The sequence below is a fragment of the Dreissena polymorpha genome, chromosome 15 (assembly GCF_020536995.1).
Source record: "Dreissena polymorpha isolate Duluth1 chromosome 15, UMN_Dpol_1.0, whole genome shotgun sequence".
Classification (NCBI taxonomy): Eukaryota; Metazoa; Mollusca; class Bivalvia; order Myida; family Dreissenidae; genus Dreissena; species Dreissena polymorpha.
In genome coordinates, this window is record NC_068369.1 from 46911085 (window position 1) to 46931514 (window position 20430).

The 20430-nt window shown below is 33.1% G+C and overlaps 1 protein-coding gene across 1 annotated transcript in view; it reads right to left on the bottom strand.

The window, feature by feature from the left end:
* LOC127859725 (transient receptor potential cation channel subfamily M member 8-like) overlaps positions 1 to 20049 on the bottom strand; it is a 44609-nt gene extending 24560 nt beyond the window's left edge. The window contains exons 1-3 of the mRNA XM_052397232.1: positions 20041 to 20049; positions 19619 to 19685; positions 4573 to 4733 (exon numbers count right to left, since the gene is read on the bottom strand). Coding sequence (XP_052253192.1) covers positions 4573 to 4733; positions 19619 to 19685; positions 20041 to 20049 — 237 coding nt within the window. The remainder of the gene's footprint in view (positions 1 to 4572; positions 4734 to 19618; positions 19686 to 20040) is intronic.
* Positions 20050 to 20430: the final 381 nt, after the last annotated feature.

Genomic DNA, 20430 nt, shown 5'->3' on the forward strand with positions numbered 1-20430 from the left:
TTTTATTAATAATCCAGTTCCCTTTTCGAGGCTAAATATGGGAAAAGGAAACAATTCCTTATTCCTTATTCAAGCCAAAACAATTCCTTATTCCTTATTCAAGCCAAATAAGGAACTGGCAGTTTTGTACTTCAACATCCATTAAATTGATCCAAATTGAACCACATGTAAACGAGCATCATGATATATATATATATATATATATATATATATATATATATATATATATATATATATATATATATATATATATATTATAGGTTCAGTATTTAAAATACTTCTTGCAATACCTTTGTACTTAGTTTTAAGTAATGATAATCCGGTTCCTTATTCATTTTCAATAAGGAATAAGAAACTGTTCCTTATCCATGTTAAAATAAAATAAACAGATGGAATGTTGTTTCTATACATTATAATTCAAAATAAACCAACGAGAGATATAAATGAACGAAATTTTTTGTTAATGTAGGTCGGGTATAAAAATATTAATTGCAATACATTTATACATTTATTAATTTAATGATAACATTGTTCCTTTTTCGGGTTGAATAAGGAACTGGGTCCTTATTCCTTACTCAAATAAAAAAATATCTGACATTTTCTTAATCAACAAATACATAAACATGAATACAGAGACTCATATCAAAGATATCCTTGTAAACGTAGGTTTGGAATTAAACATACATAAGTGTAGTACATTTTTTCTTAGTTATATGTTGTGATCATACATGGCATTCGGTATGAATCTAAAAAGGAACTGACATTTTCTTACTCAAAATTTATTGACATGGACATCAAAGCCAATAAGTCAATAAAAATCATTGTAAATGTAGGTCGGGTACCAAACATATTACATGCAGTACATCTCTATTAAGATTAATTAAATGATAATCTAGTTCCTATCTCGGTTTGAAAAGTGATAAGGAACTAGTTCCCTATTCTTTATTCAAATCTAATAAGGACCTACCATTTTCTTACAAACACAAAAAAAATAAAGTTAACTAAAGAGAACGATAAATCAATGACAATCATTGTAAATTAGGCTGGGTATCAAACATATGTATAGTAATACATTTCTAAATAGTTTTCTTGTGTGTAATGATAACCATTTTGTTAAGGTCCCCGGATGTACCGTTGGCATCCAAGATCGAGAAGACGCGTTAACGGCGATATAAAATATATTTTTATATAAGAACTCAATTAAAGCGTGAATACTCATTTGCTTGTTTATTTAAAAACAGTGGCATCTCGAATAAAATTTCCAGGCTACTCAAATTGAATAAGGAATTGCCATTTTCTTACACTCACACACACACATATATTGAACCAAATTGACTCAAATGTCGATCATGACACCTTCAACACATGATACAAACTTTGCCAAAAACAATATAAATTCATTTAATTGACAGATGTGCATTTATCTGACAGCAATAATAGTTCATGACCACTGCGTTACAAAATATTTGTTGGCGAAGACCATCGGTGTATAAAATTAAATCTTGTTCTTCGCACCAGTCCGTCAATGTCAACAGTGGCTTCTACAACTATCGCACGTGGCCCCAGGATTCCCGGAAAATCGATGTATTTAACCCACACAATATCATACACGTGTATGCTTCGACTTCGTTCATGCCACTTTTGTCTAAGAGCAATTTGAGAAATATATTCGCTGTACCAAATTGTCCAGACCTGTTCAAGAATATAATGCACCCTTCTCCAAAGTTTCTGAAGAGGTCTTAATTAACAAAATTCCATGGGGGAGACTCATGCATATGCGATTTTGCATTAAGATTATGTGTCAGTGACTCAACGACATCTGGATTGTATATTTAAGAAACACTTAGCTTAGTGGATATGGTGTCCGTTCCACTGAGGGAGCATTCCTTAGTTCTCCCCAGAGACACCAATTACTGGTTCTACTCAGAAAACTGACTCGAGAGCCTTAAACCGCTCAGTAAAAGCCATAAGTGGTATCTTCGACGCATCTATCCAGAAAATAAAAATCGCTTTGATAGGCACAACTCGAGAGAAGAGAACGTGTTAGCTAGGTCACTCCAAGCAGCAAGTAAATCGTTCCCTAGTGTAAGGTAAAATTTATTTACAGCACCGCTCTTAAATGCATTGCAATCCTTTTTTATTTAGTTTTGTACTTTTATTTTTTCTATGTCCTTCCTTCGACTTAGTAAGTCGTTCCCACGAAAAAGCGTACTCGTCCCCACGTGATAGTAAGTCGTTCCCTCGAGTTAGTGTGTAATTGGACGAGATAGAATAAAAGAGGTGTGACATTTACAAATATAATAAAACAGAGGAATGAGTGTAATCGCTTTGGTGTGGTAAAATAAGGTACTGGCTTTAAAAAATAATTTGTTTTTACTGTATTAACCATTTCGACAGCTAACTAATAAATCTCGCTCGTGCAGACAACGATACATTAGAATACCATAAGATATATTTCGGACAAAATTATCGTCAGTACGACATCATTTACGTCACAATAAAGGCGAGACTGCACAGTTAGCAGCGGCCCGGATGCCTCTAGTGAACTGGAAAGTTTCATCGAGATGCTTTTGTATTTCGAATGTGAATTTAAACAAAATGCGTAAAAGCTGAAATTGAGTTTTTCCATAAAAATAGATTTTCTATCATCGAACACGCGTGTTCTCGATCTTGGATGCCAATGATCTGCCGGCGACTTTCAACATCGTCGCACGATAAAATGTCGCGGGAATCGAAGAAATTGCGTTGGTCTATTTGATAACATGTTGTCTTTTGTACGAAGTTAAAGCAACTGGTTACTTTTACTTTATTCAGTAGAAAAAGGGAACTAGTTTATCATTTTAATAAACTAAGTAGATATGTACTGCAATAAACATTTTAGTACTCACCCTATATTTAAAATGGTTTTCATTAATTGATTGGTACCTGTGGTTGATATAAATTTATTTTTTCGTAACAAAATGCAAAATCCTTATTAGATTCGAATAAGGAATAAGGAACCAGTGCTGTTGTCAGTGCGACGTCACAGACGTCACCATAAAAGCGAGACAGTAAAGGAAAGAGCGGCTAAGGCTCCGTTAGAAGAAAAGAAATTTTCTTCAAGATGCCACTGTATTATGTTTTTTAATTAAAAAATCAAATCGTATAACGCTGTAATTGAGTGTTTTTATTTTTATATGATATTTTATCTTCGATAGCGTTTTTTTGCTATTAGATGCAAACAGTACACCCGGCGACCTTCAACATAAAATGTCATTTTGATTATGCTTCAGTTGTATGGTTTCATATAATTATATATAATAATTATCTCCCTTTTAAGCTTATTACTCCCCTTGAATTTGTATTTTCGACCTTAGACCTTGAAGGATGAACTTGACCATGACCTTTTACCACGATGTGTTTGGCAGAAACACAATGCCCTCTACTGCGACGCTTTGATTTATTTTAAGAATATATATAAGTTGGAAGATCAGATAATTATCACCATTTAAAGCATATTACTTCCCTTGGATTTGTATTTTCGACCCTAGACATTAAAGGATGATTTTATCTTGAAATTTTACCACTCAAAATGTGCAGCGCCATGAGATACACATGCATTCCAAATATCAAGTTGCTATCTTCAATATTGAAAAAGTTATTGCAAAAATTAAAGTTTGACGCAAACACACAAACAAACACACACATACACCAACATACAGGGCAAAAACAATATGTCCCCAACTATAGTGGTGGGGGACATAAAACAATGTTAAAGGCTTTAGATTTTGTTAATGTGAAGTAGAAACGCAGAAAATTACACATCAGTTTTAACAAGATTTCACGCGAAGAAATTCGTGAATATGTAACGTTATACATAAAGTAAAGATATTACAATTAGTTAGTTTTATTTAATTAAGAATTGTATGACTTATTTTCTGTAAAACGTTGTATTAAATATGTTAAGTTTGGATAAGGAATACGGAACTGTTCCTTATTCCGTTTTCGAAAAAGAATAAAAAACAATGGAAAAGTAACCAATTTACGCTCCATGGTTTTTGTATCATGTTCTCAATTAATAAAACGAGTGAACAATAATAACGATAATTGTAAATGGGATCTGACCTGTGCACCTTTTCAAAATGCCCCAGAACATGTAATCGCCACTTTCGATATTAATAAATGTAATAATCGGCGAACTTTGAAATGTCTGCTCTTACTATGTTTGAAAAGAAAGGGAACATTCCAAAGTAAGTAAAAGTTTATAAAGTACATGGTTCAAAATTGGAAACCCCACTTAGTCGGTGCTCTTTATCACTTTGGGGTCCTACACACTGGAACTTAAACTTAAATAGTATTAAGTATATAGACAGGTGAAAGTGGGTTGACACTTCAATATTCCGTTGATGCGACGGTCAACACACGAATTAGAACAAGCGATCATCTTTAACAAAGACACACACAATCGTATGTATTCAATAATTAATAAAATACATTTCGTAATTGCAATCAATTAAGCTCGATCTGGCGAGCACTTCTGTCATGTGTATGTAACTAATAGTATTCTACAGTAATGCAATGACAATTATTTACCTCCGTTTTTGTCCAGAGTATTTTCGCTATGTCGTGTTTGCGCAACAATAACGCCCAAAGAAACATGTAGTCCCAGTATGGCAATACAGAAGGTGGACCAAATACAATTTGGTTCACCTGTTTACCAGGTGCGTAGGTCGCAGGTCGTAGGTCTTCGCTGCCTTAAAACAAATTTCAGAGAATCAACTGGTACTGACATAAATAAAATGTTAGAAGATCTGAATTTATAACTATACTAATAAAATTATTATCGTATGCAGTCAATTTGATGTGATATATTAATAAAATATATAAGTTTTCGACACCAAACATTTGCTACAACATGACACTTAGTAGTGTAATAGAAACTGTTTCTGAGTTGGTTAATGACGATATGATGATGTAAGAATTTTAAATTACAACACACACAGATGAAAGTTTGCAGTTAACGCTTTGTTTTGCTGATTGATACAAGGTCACATGTTTTTTGTTAATAAATTTCGTCCCAGTAACAGATATATTGCCTCTAAAAAATCTAAACATAAATATTACATCGAGGTATGGCTGCAACGTATCAAAATCTTAAAAACTGATCTACTAGTCGACTAACAAAACTAAATATAAATTTTAGTTTGTAAAATAGTTTGTATAGTTATTCATAGTATAGCGTAAATCAATATTAACGCCTTCCTGCTGTGTTATGCTTACCGGACAATCAATCAAATCAATTAGCTATAAGTGTACTCGCTCTTTCTTTGTAATACACATATCTGTCATTTTGGATAACGATTAACAACAGAACAAACTTAAAACTAGGTTAACGGAATCTTTGTTAAATGCTTGTTGATAATGAAAAAATAGTCCTTTTAGGGATTCATATACATATTTTGGAACGTTATCAGAGAGAACCAACGATTTAAATGTCAGGCAGATGTTGTGATTGCAATTGCAAGAAATACAACATGTTAGTACAAATTTGTTTTCAAAAGATCAAATAAAAAAAAAATAAACAACATAACATCCCGTGTGTTTTCATAAGTTGTTATTGCTGAGGTAATGGTCGTATTTATGCACACTTGATATTACAATTATTATGACATATTTAAAACGAAAGTTAGACAATCTTTTGTCATTTACTAAACATCCAACCAACATGGGTTTTTATGTACAGATAATATTGAATTTATTTTTATTATAGAATACTTCGCTACGTTTACTTTATATGTGTCAAATATATGTGAATAATTAAAATCTTCACACATTATCAGACTAGCAATTCTTATAACCGATCGCTTGTCTATTATGTTAAGCAAGTGACCAATTGTATTTAATACTATGACTAACAGTACACTGTAAGTTACTGATTGTGTATGGGGTATAAAATTACTAAGGGTGTATATCCCATACACGATCAGCTACTAACCGTTTATCTCACCCACGACCTTTTCCTTGTTGTGTTTAATGTATATTCATACGTAGACGTGTGTTAGCGTTTATATTAAATATATTCCTTTCTTAAATATACCACATAACCAGCTTTCAATATCATGATAATTTTCTTTCACTCGATAACGAAATATATGACGTATCTCGTTTTACGTCATTTCTGTGTCGAAACATACAAGTTTAACCCCAAAATATTAAGCATATTTAAAACGCACTTGCATTCGACGTGTGTGTGTGTGTTTTGCATTTCTGGATGGGTTATTTAAATAAAATGCGAACTAAAGTGTTGGAATATTTGTCTCGAATGAAACCGGTGAGTTTGCATGGTCGATTTCTTTAATAATGTTGAATGTACTCGAAAAACGCGATGATAATAATTCAGTGCCTGTTTTTAACAATGGACGGATTAAGAACAGTGTCGGTGACTTAACAGAGTATTAAATATTTTAATTTCGGTGCATTGATCTTTTACTTTTCATTGGAAATTGACGTGAAACTTAAATTGTAATTCCTTTGGTGATTAGTTTGTGTGTAAGTTAGTTGATCAAATAATGTATATACACAAAGTATTGCCTGCTTACACAAACTGATTTTATTATGAAAAGGAGGATGGCGATAGAGCAAATAAAACAATACGAATATAAACATGGTGATTTTAATCCATGCAGCAACTTTGGTGAGTAGAAAAAAAAGCGAGTAGAAATTTAACTTTTATTACTAATATTTAAATTAGTAAAAAAATGTGTACAAAGAAGAGTTGTTTATCGACAAAATTGAACAATATCGACGAGATTTAATGCTGCATTATGCCTGATGAACACATTTTGCACCTTGGAAATTCTTCTGATATTACTACACAGAGATAGTTTCAGTTAATTTAATCTGTTTTTTTGCTACTGTTTTTAGCAATTTAACAGTATTTTTTTAATGTTGTAGAATAAAGAGAATACAATGTTAATGTCAGTGTGTAATAACAAGACTTGTCGAGCAGTTTATCGAACATACGCCTTTTTTAAGTTTATAGGTGAAATTACTAGGGTTTATGGAAATTACACCCCGTGCGCGTAAACGCTCTAAGACAATCGGATAATGTGTGTAGGAGGTTAGATATAATGCAATACATACAGCACTTTATTAAAATGACATTTGAACGGTATGATAAATTGAAAAAATTATAAAAAAAATGTTTAAGATGTTCACATTTTCGTTATAGCTATGTTTTTAAAGGAAAAAGTAAAACTGCGTATTTAAAATGCTCTTAAATATGCATTATATGCATATTTTGACCATTTAAAAACGTTGTAAGTATAAAGTGTTAATAACACAAAGCGAGTGTGTAGTTTTGAAATTTTAGTTGTTATCGTTATATTTTTTTTATAAAACGACGATTGCTTATATACAGTGTACAAACGTTTAGTGATGTGAAAGCACGGATTGTCGTGTCGGTTAAGCGCTACATGTAGTATTTTACTCCGAGGGTCAGTGGTTCGAGCCCAAGTGTGGACTGCTTTTTTGTTTCTTTCGTTTTATTTTTGCTTTAAACTGGACTGGTTCTATAAGCTGTTTGACCCATGGGGTGTGGTCAGTGGTTACTCCACGGACATGTTTCGAAAATACTTAGTAAACGACTTCTATACGATGTTTAAAAACACATATTTAACCCGTGAATCTTTATAGTTTCAAAGGATAAGATATTTAAAGGTTATTCGCTATATAAGCATTTATAAATAAGGTGGTCCTGGGGCGTGGCAAAGTTTTAATACCAATGGCATTGGGTTAACTTATTGTGCAAAGGACTTCTACATGATGTTACAACCAACTATTGAACAGTTTACGTTTTTGGTTTCAGAAAAGTAGATGTTAAAAGGAAAATGCTATTTAAAATTAAATGAATTTTGTGAACTCTGGGAAGTAGTCAGTTTTGACCCGAGCGGCTTGAAAAAACGGCAACTTGCACCATGTAAAACAATCTCACAGGGGACTTGGACTTTCACTTGGAGTAGGGGAAAATATAAGGCCCCTGCTAAAAAAGGAAATAACCCTGAAATTAATATATATTATAATTTCTAAAGTAATTTTGAAGATCGTTAAGTTAAAACATATGATCACAAACTTTGAGTGCAATCAGTGGACATACTAACTATTGTAAAATTCGCAAAATATCATGCCGACTGTCCATGCGAAAGCGCACATTTGGCTAATTATCAAAGAATAATTCATTACTAGAATGGGCTAACGTACGATAATATATGTATTGCTTGCATTTTTTAAACATAAATGAGGACTCATTAAGGGCTTTTGCAGTAATTCGTGTCTTGCGATTTCATAGTTTAAAAAAATTAAATATAAAAAATTCACGTTAGTTTGTGTCATAACCACATGTAGGTGACCCGGAAAACAAATGAATAATATACCGAACAATCCCTCAACTTTTATGCTGATTAGACCATTGGACTTATTAAAAGTTGATTTTACAATCACTTTATAGGGATAATATCCGAGAAAATGTGTTTTTTTCGCTATAATTGCATAAACAAATCACACATACCAAAATAAACTTAAATAACATTGAAAACAATATATCTTGTTCATTCGACATCGACAAAATAATTCGATTATTTCAATACAGTTCAAGTTTGTGTTTTACATATGCCTCACTCGGTCATCATCCGAAATGACGAGGCTTTACCTTCGGATAGGCAGTTTTCGATTTAAAATGTGTTTAAACAGTGGATTAATGCAAAGTTGAAATGCAGCCGCGCAAAGTAAGAAGCGAGGAATTATTTTGGAATTTAAAATAGGAACGTTCAATGTTCATAAACACTTACATTTACAGTATAGTCTTTGACAATATTGAGTAAATAACATTAACTTCATTGACGTTGCCAATAAAATAAAGCTGTTGTCAAGAGAGTGCAGAAGGTATAATTTTAAAAGTGGATTGAAATAGTCACTGCCATTATGCCTGCATGCATGAGGAAACTGGTGCTTATTCAGTTCACCATTTATGCTTGGAAAGTCGTCGAAGGCTGGAGCAGGGAAGTAACTGCGCGTGGACCAGATTATGGATATGAAAAACACATAACAGGGCTTGAACGGCGCGTGAATCGCTTTGTTAATACACGATTTTTTCCCGTTCAAGCCCTGCTTTTGCCAAGTTTCTGCATCCCGCCAGAGGGCATCATAGATAGAGTTTATGCAATAATACATAAACAACCATATACTTTGCTTACAAATATAGTCGTTGATTACAATAAATTGTCTAAAAAAATTAAGAAAATGACAACAGCCTAAACTCGTCTAACCTGTATAGGATTGTAAAACTTTATGGTAAAAAATTCTGTTTTGTAAATAACGGCAAAAAAGGCAATTTTGTTTTTTGTGTTTTCGATGAGCGTTTTATATTTATCTTAATTATTTTTTTTAAAGCGTTCAATCCTCAAGTGCGATGCTTTTTACTTGTCTGCTTCAACGTTTCAAAGAACATCGGAAGAATTCATAATTTCATAACAAATTTGAAATTAGCACATTATAATGTAAATGGAAATTTGTCTTATGCTTGACATCGTTTGTGATAGAGTTGTAATTTAAAACAAAATATCTCACAGGTTTACTATATTTAATATAAGTTGTGTGTTCTGAGACTTTCGGTGCTAATTCAGCAATGAGAAAATTCATTCGGAATGACGTCGCTAAACTTGCGCTAAATTTTTGTTCACATTGATTAATGTTTTCTGTTAATTTTTCCGTCTATCGTAGCTAAAAATATAAAATTGGCACTGACTGGTCATTCAAAGTTTTTTCTATCAAACAAATACTTGATTTTGACCTTGAACGTTCAATGAGCTGACTTTTACCAAAGTTTACCATGGCTTATCATTCTCCTAGCAGAGTTGTCGTTCGTGCCTCAACATACATCTCTGAAACGGGCTCAATACCAGGAATCTTTGCAAAATACATCAAGTAATTGTACGCTCTTTTATAGAAATATCTAGGACCCCAGGCATAATATTTTAATGTAATTACCTTTAAAAACTGTATATATTGTTATTTTATCGACATATTTAATAACAATTATGAGAACTATTTTCATGCCCATTTACGCAGCATCACTCCGCTAAAATGTAAACAAAGGCCGATATGGTGAGGAAAAGCTTGTGTTTATCTACAAACAGTTTCATATCGTGTATGTCTATGATAAATTTGTAATCAAATGACATAGCTGACTATGGGAATATATCGTAAGTCTGCATGTTGGAAAAGCATTATCTTTTGCAAAAAAAAACAAATTAGATAATAATTATTTTTGATATGCTAAACTGTATCATTGTATGTAGATTATTATCACATTTACAAATTTGCATGCGTATTGCTGAAATATTGCTTGTCAACTATATTTACTGTGGTTTAATACTTACCAAGCACTTTAAATTACTTTAGAAATGCTACTTCTGTGCTTGTTCATTATATTGCTTTTAATGCTTTACAGTAAAACGTTTACACAATGAATAGTGTGCATTGTAAATATACTATAGTATTATACATTTAGATGACACAGGAGGAGAAAATTGTGCAGTCAGTCCAGGATTTATACCTGGGACCCCTTGCTCTTCTGATTGAGCTAAATTAAGGCGCCACAAAACATCTCCCCTTAAATGACAATCATTAAGTTCTTGCACTGACTTTCTCCTCTGCCAAGCTAGAATTTGTGCGATAATTTAAGTCACAGGGATCATCGTTAACCTGATCCATGCAAACCACGAACAAATTTTGTTGAGAATTGATTGTGCCATGGTCCCACATTGGGCACCAAATGTTGCAGGATGGGAAAATTGTACAGCCAATCCGTAACTCGAATATTTTACCGCTCGCTATCAGGTACAGTGAAAATAATCAAGCTGTTAGAAACATGTGTACAATAAAACATGTAGTTAATTACTTGATCACTATTAATGGTTACCGGTAACCTGCTAATTTGAGCTGCCCCCATTGTGGGTCATAATGTATATTGGTCATTTATACCAAGTTCTGAACATATCGATTAACCTACATGTAGAATAGTAAATGTTTGTTTCTGTTCACAATGCTTTAAACTATAAATCTATATATTGCAGTTCTAGGTCTTATTGCCACTTAAAGATATAATAAATATAATAAATGAAATGCTTAACGATACTGAATTCTTCATTCCTGCCCCTGTATTTCAAGAGAGAATACTTTCCAGTCAACCCAATTGGAAAGAGGTCTGGGTTCAAATCCCATCAGGGGCTCTAAAAGATGATGTAATGGCAACAAAACATTTAATGATAATATTCAATTGGTACTTTCATTCCAATACAATCATTGCAATGGTTTCAAATTGCATTGAATAGTTTAAAAATATCAAATATGCCTGAATTCAAAGATTTTATTGTAAATAAAGCAATTATCCTGGATATTTCATTTGATGATGTCAATATCAGTATCAACTTCCCATTACCAGTATATACACCAGTCAAAACAACTTAAGTTTGTGAAAATATCAACAAAATAAACCATAAGAAAAAAAAATACTGCTGTTTTACCCATGACATCGGGAATTCAAGCGTTAATTCATCCAAATTGAGAAAATTCTATAAGTTTTCTAAATTTTTAAAATTAAAACTATAATATCCTTTGTGATTTGTTTACTGGAATTGGGAAACAAATATGTTTTTAAATGGGTATATGACCAAATAACGGTTATAAAATCAGCTGAAAAAAGCCCTGAGTTACAAGGCAAATAAATGTGCATCTTAAGTCTAAAGAAAAACATAGATTTTATTCAATATCTGGTGTTTATTTTCATCCTGATCTCTTACCAGTAATAATTTTACATGAAATAGTCTAATTTTCTTACATTTGTCTTTAAACAGGTTTAATGAGATACATGTGTTATCTTCAATTTTGATAAATAACTAAGATTAAATTTAGATACATTCTTAATGTAATATACATGTATCATGAGATTTTTTTAAGTTTTATGTTTCCAACCAAGTTGATATTCTGAAACAGATTGTGGTTCAATCGGCCCTATATACAAATTATTCACAATATAAATTAATGTTTTTAAAAAAAAAATACAAACATGCATTTTCAGTCTTTACAACATTTATTTTCTTAATAAGTAAATTGTCATAGTTATTATTTAAAACAAAAACTTTATCTGCAATCAATGTTTACATTTATCAGTGCAATAATTATGTAGCTATTCTTCACTCAAAATCTTGTCAAAACAGCAACTTATTATTGCTGCTTCTTGATAATTTTATATTATTGTCTTATAAAGATGTAAAGCTTTCTCTCATTGTTAAAATTTGCAATATGATTATTTAATTAAATATGTGCATGAAATAAAATTAAATAGCACGCGCCAAGTTGTAAACTTCAAATACTAGCAGTTAAAGCAAAGCCGATGGGCGCGGCCATTTTGATTCTGCGGCTATGATCATGTGACTAAGAGCAACGTGCGTTGGAAAGTAGTCCGTGAGCCCACGGCAGAGGTGAATGTAATGATCCACAGTGTATGAGAATGATTGCTTATTTATAGCCACACACAATACTTCAACACAATTTGATATCGATTTTAGATTTATGCTTATAATATTATATGGATTTAACATGTCTTTGAACAAGGTAAGTGCAATTATGTTAATCAACTTTACCTTTTTGTGGTTAAATGTTAAAATAATAAAAAACAACAACATAGATCTATCAATAACTGAAAACGAAAGTTAACATGGCCACAGTAGCTTTTCTCAGAGGTTGTGATATTTTAATCGCAAAAAAATCCACGTGTTTGAACAAACGTTTACAACAACAACAAAAAACTTAAATTATTTAATCGTTTTGCGGTTGTTTCTTTTTACAATTTTACAATTTTCAAACGTATCTGTATTATATGTGTATTGAAATAAGGTTATATGTCTTCGCCATGTACATGTTTTTTATATATAATTTTAACCTGACTTAAACGCTTCGCCAATCCATTAAAAAGTCCCTTAAAAAGTGAAGCGGTAGAGTCTATGAATTATTTGTTGACAGTTGAATGATCGTGATGCATTGACTAATTAGAATGTGTTATAAAGTTTCAAAATTAAAGAATATAATGTAACTAACTAATGTTACTTGTCATGTTTAAAATAAAAAGTGACATATATTTGTCGTTGGAGTTGTGAACTCTTCTGATTATGCATGTTTTAATCTGTCAAATAGTTATAATATAAAGACCACAGAAATGTGCAGATATTTATTTTGTTCAAGAAGGTCGCAATGACGGATGCCTCCGATAATAATTAACGTTCCCTGCTTTGTATGATCGTGTAAAATAAGGATTTTATTTTGTCTTTCAGGATCAAAATTCTCCAAAAGACAAGAACATATATGTATATCACTCCGAAATGATAAGTAAAGCATCCCTATACAATATTAAAAATAATTTCCTGATGATGCGCTTAGCATTGCCGTTAATATAAAATGTACAGTAATTGGTTATTTAACAAGAAAGGTAGATACAACTTAAATGCCACTGACTAATTACTTAACTTTGGATTCATCTCATGTTGATCTTGTTCAATTCGTATGGTCTGCAAGTATGTTCACTCAGAACAGAAGATTACTTTATAAATGAACTTACATGGAGGAAAAGTTAAAATGTTACTCATGATTACCGAGCTTCATAGCTTGAAGTGGGCAAAGTTGTACCTTCAAAGGTTCAACTATTTTGTTAATAGTACAATTGCTTCTACTGGAACAACGTGTTTTTACAGATCAAAGTTGAGTCTTGCTGTATCCTATCACGGTCAAGATCTGGGCAAATATATATTTGAGTTGTACCTAATGCATTAAGAACGTGTGCATAAACTAGCAAAAAACTGCACTTTGGTTTATATTCTTCGCAATTGTTGGCGACATCTCTTAGTCTAATGTGTGGCTTGTTCGGGTTTGCCACTAAGAGTGATACTTTTTCTCACATGTGGATCATGGGGTATGTTTATGGCTTTGGTATAGAGGCAAAATATTTTTTTGCCCATATCTTGAAACTCCAAACGTTTCAAATTAGGTCCGGATATAATTTAAAAACGTTTGGAGTGTTATGATAGGCTGACTGAACCGGACGTCTCGTCCACGATTGATGAGATGACGTACGAGGTCATCAATTTTTTGGACACTATGAACCATGGTTGTAATAAGCAGCATTGCATCACGTATAGACGCTTGTTTCTTAGATGATTCACACACTTATGTTTTTTTAACTGTTGTTTATCAAGATTATGCGTTAAGGGGTGTTGCTGCAGTTTTGCTGATTTTTTTTCCACCAAATTGATTTTGTTCAAAATATATATGCAAGTACTTTATGCAAATACTGTATGGAAAATGAGATTAAAATATAGGGTCATCGGCCTTGTTTTGATTTTATTCACCATTTTATAACATGTACTTATTCATTTAAACTGGAAAATCTCTTATTGCCTCAAACCAATTAATAACCTATGAAATATACAACATATCGATATTATATAAGCTGAGATACATAAAATACCATTAAATTAAACAACCAATGCCAAAATAAATGGAGAACACAGGTTAAATGTAAAAACAATGTTTTTTAATGTTTATGTCACCACAAAAAACTTAATTTTTTTACTATTTTTATTACTAAAATGTAATTGAAAAAATTCTGTCAAATAGAATTCTGCAAAACTGCTCAAATATGTTCATCTAAGGTTTGTCATTATAAATCACAAATAAAAAAGGGAGTCACCGCACTTTTAACCGAGATTTTTTGTTTTAACTATCCCTACCGTCTACGTCAAATTTTATAAAAATACATCAATTAGGCAAAACCCAAGTACCGGTACAAAGATTGTAAGAAATATGCATAAACATTAGAAATTGTTTACAATCTTAACTTGAATCACAACAGCTTACCAAAAGACATTAATTGAAAACAATATTTAATCACAAACATAATACCATACAGTATCAAACTCGACCATTATCATTATTAACTTACATGTACTTGTTCAGAGATTTCGGTTTGTTTTGAAGTTTGTGATTACATGCTTTAAATTGATAAATTTAAACGACATGACTAAACGCTCCAGTATTAAACAAGAATGAAATTAAAGAAATAAAAAAAAAAATAAAAAAAAGTTAACCCCAACTGGGATCGAACCACTGACAATTGAATTATGAACCAACTCGGTCATTTCTGATAATACTGATGACAAAAATTTTGAGTTGTGATAATAGCCTCATCGGTGTTGCTATAAATATATTCTCGGTTAAAAAAAGGCCGCAACACCCCATAAGAACGCGTTCATAAACTAACAAAACACTGCACTTTGGTTTATATTCTCCGAAATTACTACCCGCAATTATTTCTAGGAATATTATAGTTGTTCTCCCGTTAATGAGAAGCAACGTACAGATAGATCAAGTATTTAACGTCAATTTTCAACAATCAATACAGAATATAAAAGGGCTTCATTCATCAAGTTTTATTTGAAATCCAATTTAAACAAACTGATCTTTTTAATTGTTGAGGCAAAAGTTTATGCGTTTTATAAATCGATGAGAATTTTTTTTAAATGTGTCCTTATACTAACTGCGCTTCTTCATCATACTTTGCGTCTAAAGAGTCATCTCGATCTCTCGCTGAATTGAGCATTCGCACGATTGTGACAATATTGGGTAACAAAGAATACAAACGCGATTTCAGCGATGGTGGGGCCTAAGATAAGCGGCAGTTTAAAATGCTTTAACTTTTGTATTGTAAGAATGAATCAAAACGTGATCCTGTTACGTTTACATAACTGAGCTAAATGCGAGGCTAGTCATGTCTCAAACTGGCCTAAACAACTAATGGATTGAACGTTCAAAGGTGGTGACCCCAGCCTAAATCATTTTAATGTTTTTTGTGATGTTGTATGTGTTTTCCTGTATTCTATAGACACCTGCCTACTTGTCGCATAAAATAGACCAAGTGTGTTTTTTAAGTATTTCCTAAAATGTGTCTATATTTGTAGTATCCATGTTCATTGAACAATGCGCATCAATTTATTTGGCACTATTGATGTGGAGAAATATACAAATAAACGGTACCAGTATGTCAAAATGTTATTAAATATAGAACCAAATCCGACCCAAAATAGATTAAATTGTATCTTGTTTAAACTCTTCGTCTATACACCGTTTTTTAGATTTCCCGGAAGTTTCAATTGTGGTCATTAAGTAGAGACTGACGTTTGTCGATATTGTCAAATTAACGCCCATGCTTAACGCCTAAACTAAAGATCCTTTCCCAAAACCATCCGACACTCTTCAAATGGTCTAAATTGATTTGCATTTTCAGTGTCTTTTGTCTCAATAATATCTATTTCAGTAGCTGTTTTATGCCAAAATGCTAGTTGAAATAAACGCCTATAAATATTCTTCAAGTTTAAACTGTTTTTGCTTTACACATATGTTGCCTTTAAACAAAATTTTCAAACTACAACAAGCTGTGTTTTAACTAAATAACGAAGTATAGTTTATGATCAACTAACATTGATTTCTCTTAGTATAACCAAATCCGTGCTAATTTCATTAACACATTCGGTTTATGATAAGTAAACATTAATAGGAAAGACCAATCGAAAATATGAGGTTATCCAAACCAATACTCTGTGTCTCTTCATTTTGTAATAACATAACATCCACTTGCTGTCGTTGGTGGTGGTGGGAACGTACGCTCTATAGAACCATTATTTAACTCAGACCCGGTGTGGCGGTAACGCGTTGTTTAGTCAGTAGTAATAAATATTACAAAGCGCATTGTCTAGTTTTGCTTCGTTGCTAACACGAAAGAATGAAACTTTCAATCGCAAAACGTTATAAATGCCAAATATTTAGATATTATTTAAATAGCCGAATATGCGGTTGGCATCAGTATCTCATCAAACCGTGTTGATTGTTGCCGATTAACTAAGATACTGTGATGGTTTTTGAAATTTTTTATAATATCAATAGTTTAAATAGATTATGTTTAGAACAAACGTTCATTAAAAATACAATACCATAAAGCAAAACGTGTCGATTCGTTACATTAAATGGCAGTGCGAATTATAAAATAAAAAAAAAATAATGTTGTAATGTTCATTTAAGTGTATATATGTTGTATTAAGTATGCATGCTCACTTAAGGTTTTTATTTAATCTTAATAAGTTGTGTGATAAACAAGACGCTTTGCGATACGGTTTGAATGGATATGCATTTTAACTTTTTGAAGATACATTACATACTTCGATGTTTTTAGATAAATCCTGTCCGTCTAACAAATGAATCAATCTTTTGCAGAACTAGTTTATACTGAATACCGTTATTATTTTAGATCACAATTTGCACTATAATTTCAACCATGGTTACATTTGAACTTTCGTTCAAGAGTAAACAAATGTTCAACAGTTGAACAATCTATGCGGTATCTCAGAGTGACACCAAAATCCTGGTCTCTGAACGCGTTTGTGAGCATGGGAAAAACATAATTCTGAACACTGTAGGGGCCAGGACGCAGCCTTGTGTAACAGGAAATGGTTAAGATGACCCTCCGCTGTCCTGGACTCTGGTCTTCGTGGACCTATTGCTACAAGGCAATGCATATCCTGTGGCATCCGTTCTTGGCCATGATCTTCAACTGACCCTCTCTGCTTACGATTTTAAAAACGTTTGTCAGGTCGACATAGGTGGAGAACAGGTCACTGTTTTGTTCATGACAACTACATGTCGATGGTTCCTCGTTTCTTGCGGAGTCCACAATGACTTTTAGGTAGGATTTAAAAATCAAGGTGAGCAATCAGGCGATTAAGCAAGATACTGGCAAGGATTTCCCGTGCAACAGGGATCAGGGATATGCCTTTGTGGTTGTCGCTTACCTGTGTGTTTCCTTTTCGCTTGTAGAAATGCATGATGGAAGCGTCTTTGAATGCTTGGAAAAACGTATCTTTCTCCCACATAACAAGAAACATCTGTTGGAGCCTGGCAGTAATTGCTGTCCCTCCCTCATTGTCCCTCCATCTGGGATGGCGACAGTATACAACGGACTGCCATTGGACGATAGGCGTAAAGCTTTTTGGCTCTCAAGCATGCTGGCATGGTCATCCTGTCTTTTGTGGATGGGCACTTGGAGAGACGATTTATTGCCGTATGATTGATGCTGAAAGAGATATTCAGTATGTTTTCAAAGTGTTGGCCAACCTTTCCACGATTTTCTCTTTATCTGCGATGAGAATGTTTCCGCTGAACTAAGGAGGTGGGTTTCATCCTGAAGATCTGCGGCCGTACACTTCTTTCAGTTCGTTTTAGAATTTTGAATAATCGCGCTTCTTGTTATAACTTTGGGCAACGTCGGCTTTTTTGCTGAGCAAAGCAACCATCATCTGACAAAGTTTGTATTGAAAAACATGTGTATGCTTTTGAACGTATGTTTCATTGCTTTGAACTTGGGGTAACTGAGGTAAGCTTGGTGAACTTGGTGTGCCTCATCAAATAAATGCATTATTTCCTCGAGGTTCTTCGAAGTTGTCCTCAAACCAATCCTTATCTTTAGTTGTTTGGGGCTCAATGTTGTTCGTGGTTATACTATAAATCAGCTCTCTGACAGATGCCATATCTGCCTCCACAATCTGACTTCACGTTGGTCTGCTTACAGATGGCGCTCTTTCTAAAGCTTGGAAATGTTCAAGCGTTTGGGGCCTTCTTCCCTTGTGGGCGTCGTTTTTGGCTGAATGTGCATAGTTAGCTTGGTGATGATTAGGCGGCGATCATCTAATCATTCGGCATGGACTTGGTCACTCGTACACCCTGCTTGTCCCTTTTTCTTACGAAAACAAAGTCAAGATAAAAGTGATTTGAGCGAGGATACATCCATGACGTTCGGTTACGGGGAGGTAGGCGGACGATCGTGTTTTATAACAGCAGCTCATGATCAGTGCATGTCTGAAGCCAAATAAGACTAGTTCTGTTGCAGTGGCTAACTCCACAAGGACTCTCTCCCAGGTAATGTTTTCAGTGAAGACACTTGCACGTGTCTTTACTGTTTCTAGGTTAGTCATAATTGGAGCTTAGGCGTTTACCGTTTGCCGAGCCGTTGTTGTATTAAAACGGAGCCTAATATATTGCGAAACTATGGGGTGGTATTCTATTTAATGTTTATCAGGCCTCTACGTAAATATGTTAAAAGGAATAATATAATATTATCGACACGACTCTTAAATTTTATCGGGAATTAATCTGATGTATGACGTTTGAGGTGAGAATCATGACGTTATGTGCACTTGTGCTAAATATTGTTTAGACATATTTTTCTGTTAATGTTGATTTTTTCCTCACAAATATAACATACTGGTTTCGACCTGTTTGTTTTGCTGAATCTGATTTTAGTTAACCTAACGTATGACTTAATTGTTGATTCCGAACAGTTTGGCCTACCTTCCAACATTGACTGTTATAGACCGTGTTGACGTGATATAAAAAATAAAAACAAGAGGCAGTTTTATACCAGGAGGATATCATCTTAGTGGAATGATACAAATTGGGTTTAATATTTTCAATATCATATTACCATTGTATGTGCCTCGCACTGGGCGCTCCTTCACTCTCTGCATGACCCACAAAACCGTGTGTTTGGCCTGCAAATACAATTTGATTGAGGCCAATGATAATGGGTTTACTGTGTCATGATATGGTACGACATCAAAAGCAAACGGTACGTAGTATAACCTAGAGCTTCTTACATGATTAACGACTTACCACAATTACTGTATTATTAACTTTGACTGACCTTTCAATAGTTGAACTATAATATGTTTCCTACTTTTCTTTTCTGTTTGATATTTAAATAATTTATATAAACGACTAACGCACTATGATGAATACAAACTATATATTTGTATCAATATATTAAATGAAAAAGGAGCCTCTTACTGCTGCCGATCTATATTGATAATTATACTAGCAAGGTGATTAATACAGCAGCCGACCAACCGTTATCATTGCCATAAACAATAATTTCAATCACTAGCTTCATATTGAAACATCAAACGCTACTAGCAACAACGGTTTATAGTATTGAATAGTTGAAAATGATGTGTAACAATTGTTAACATTTATAGATCCAAAAAGAAAACAACAAAATACTAAACCACAATAATTATTGATAATGATCAGTCATAACCTAATTTACTGTATAAATTTGTGTTACCAACTTAAGCACTTTGTTAAAACAAATGGGCAGTATTTTGTAATGTTTGGTGGTTTTGGTTTGATATATTGCCCTCATCCACACACACACTGCACATTAGGTCGCGCGAAGAAACATACATGGTATTGTTACAAACATGACCCAAGCTAACATTACTGTTAACAAATGTCAAT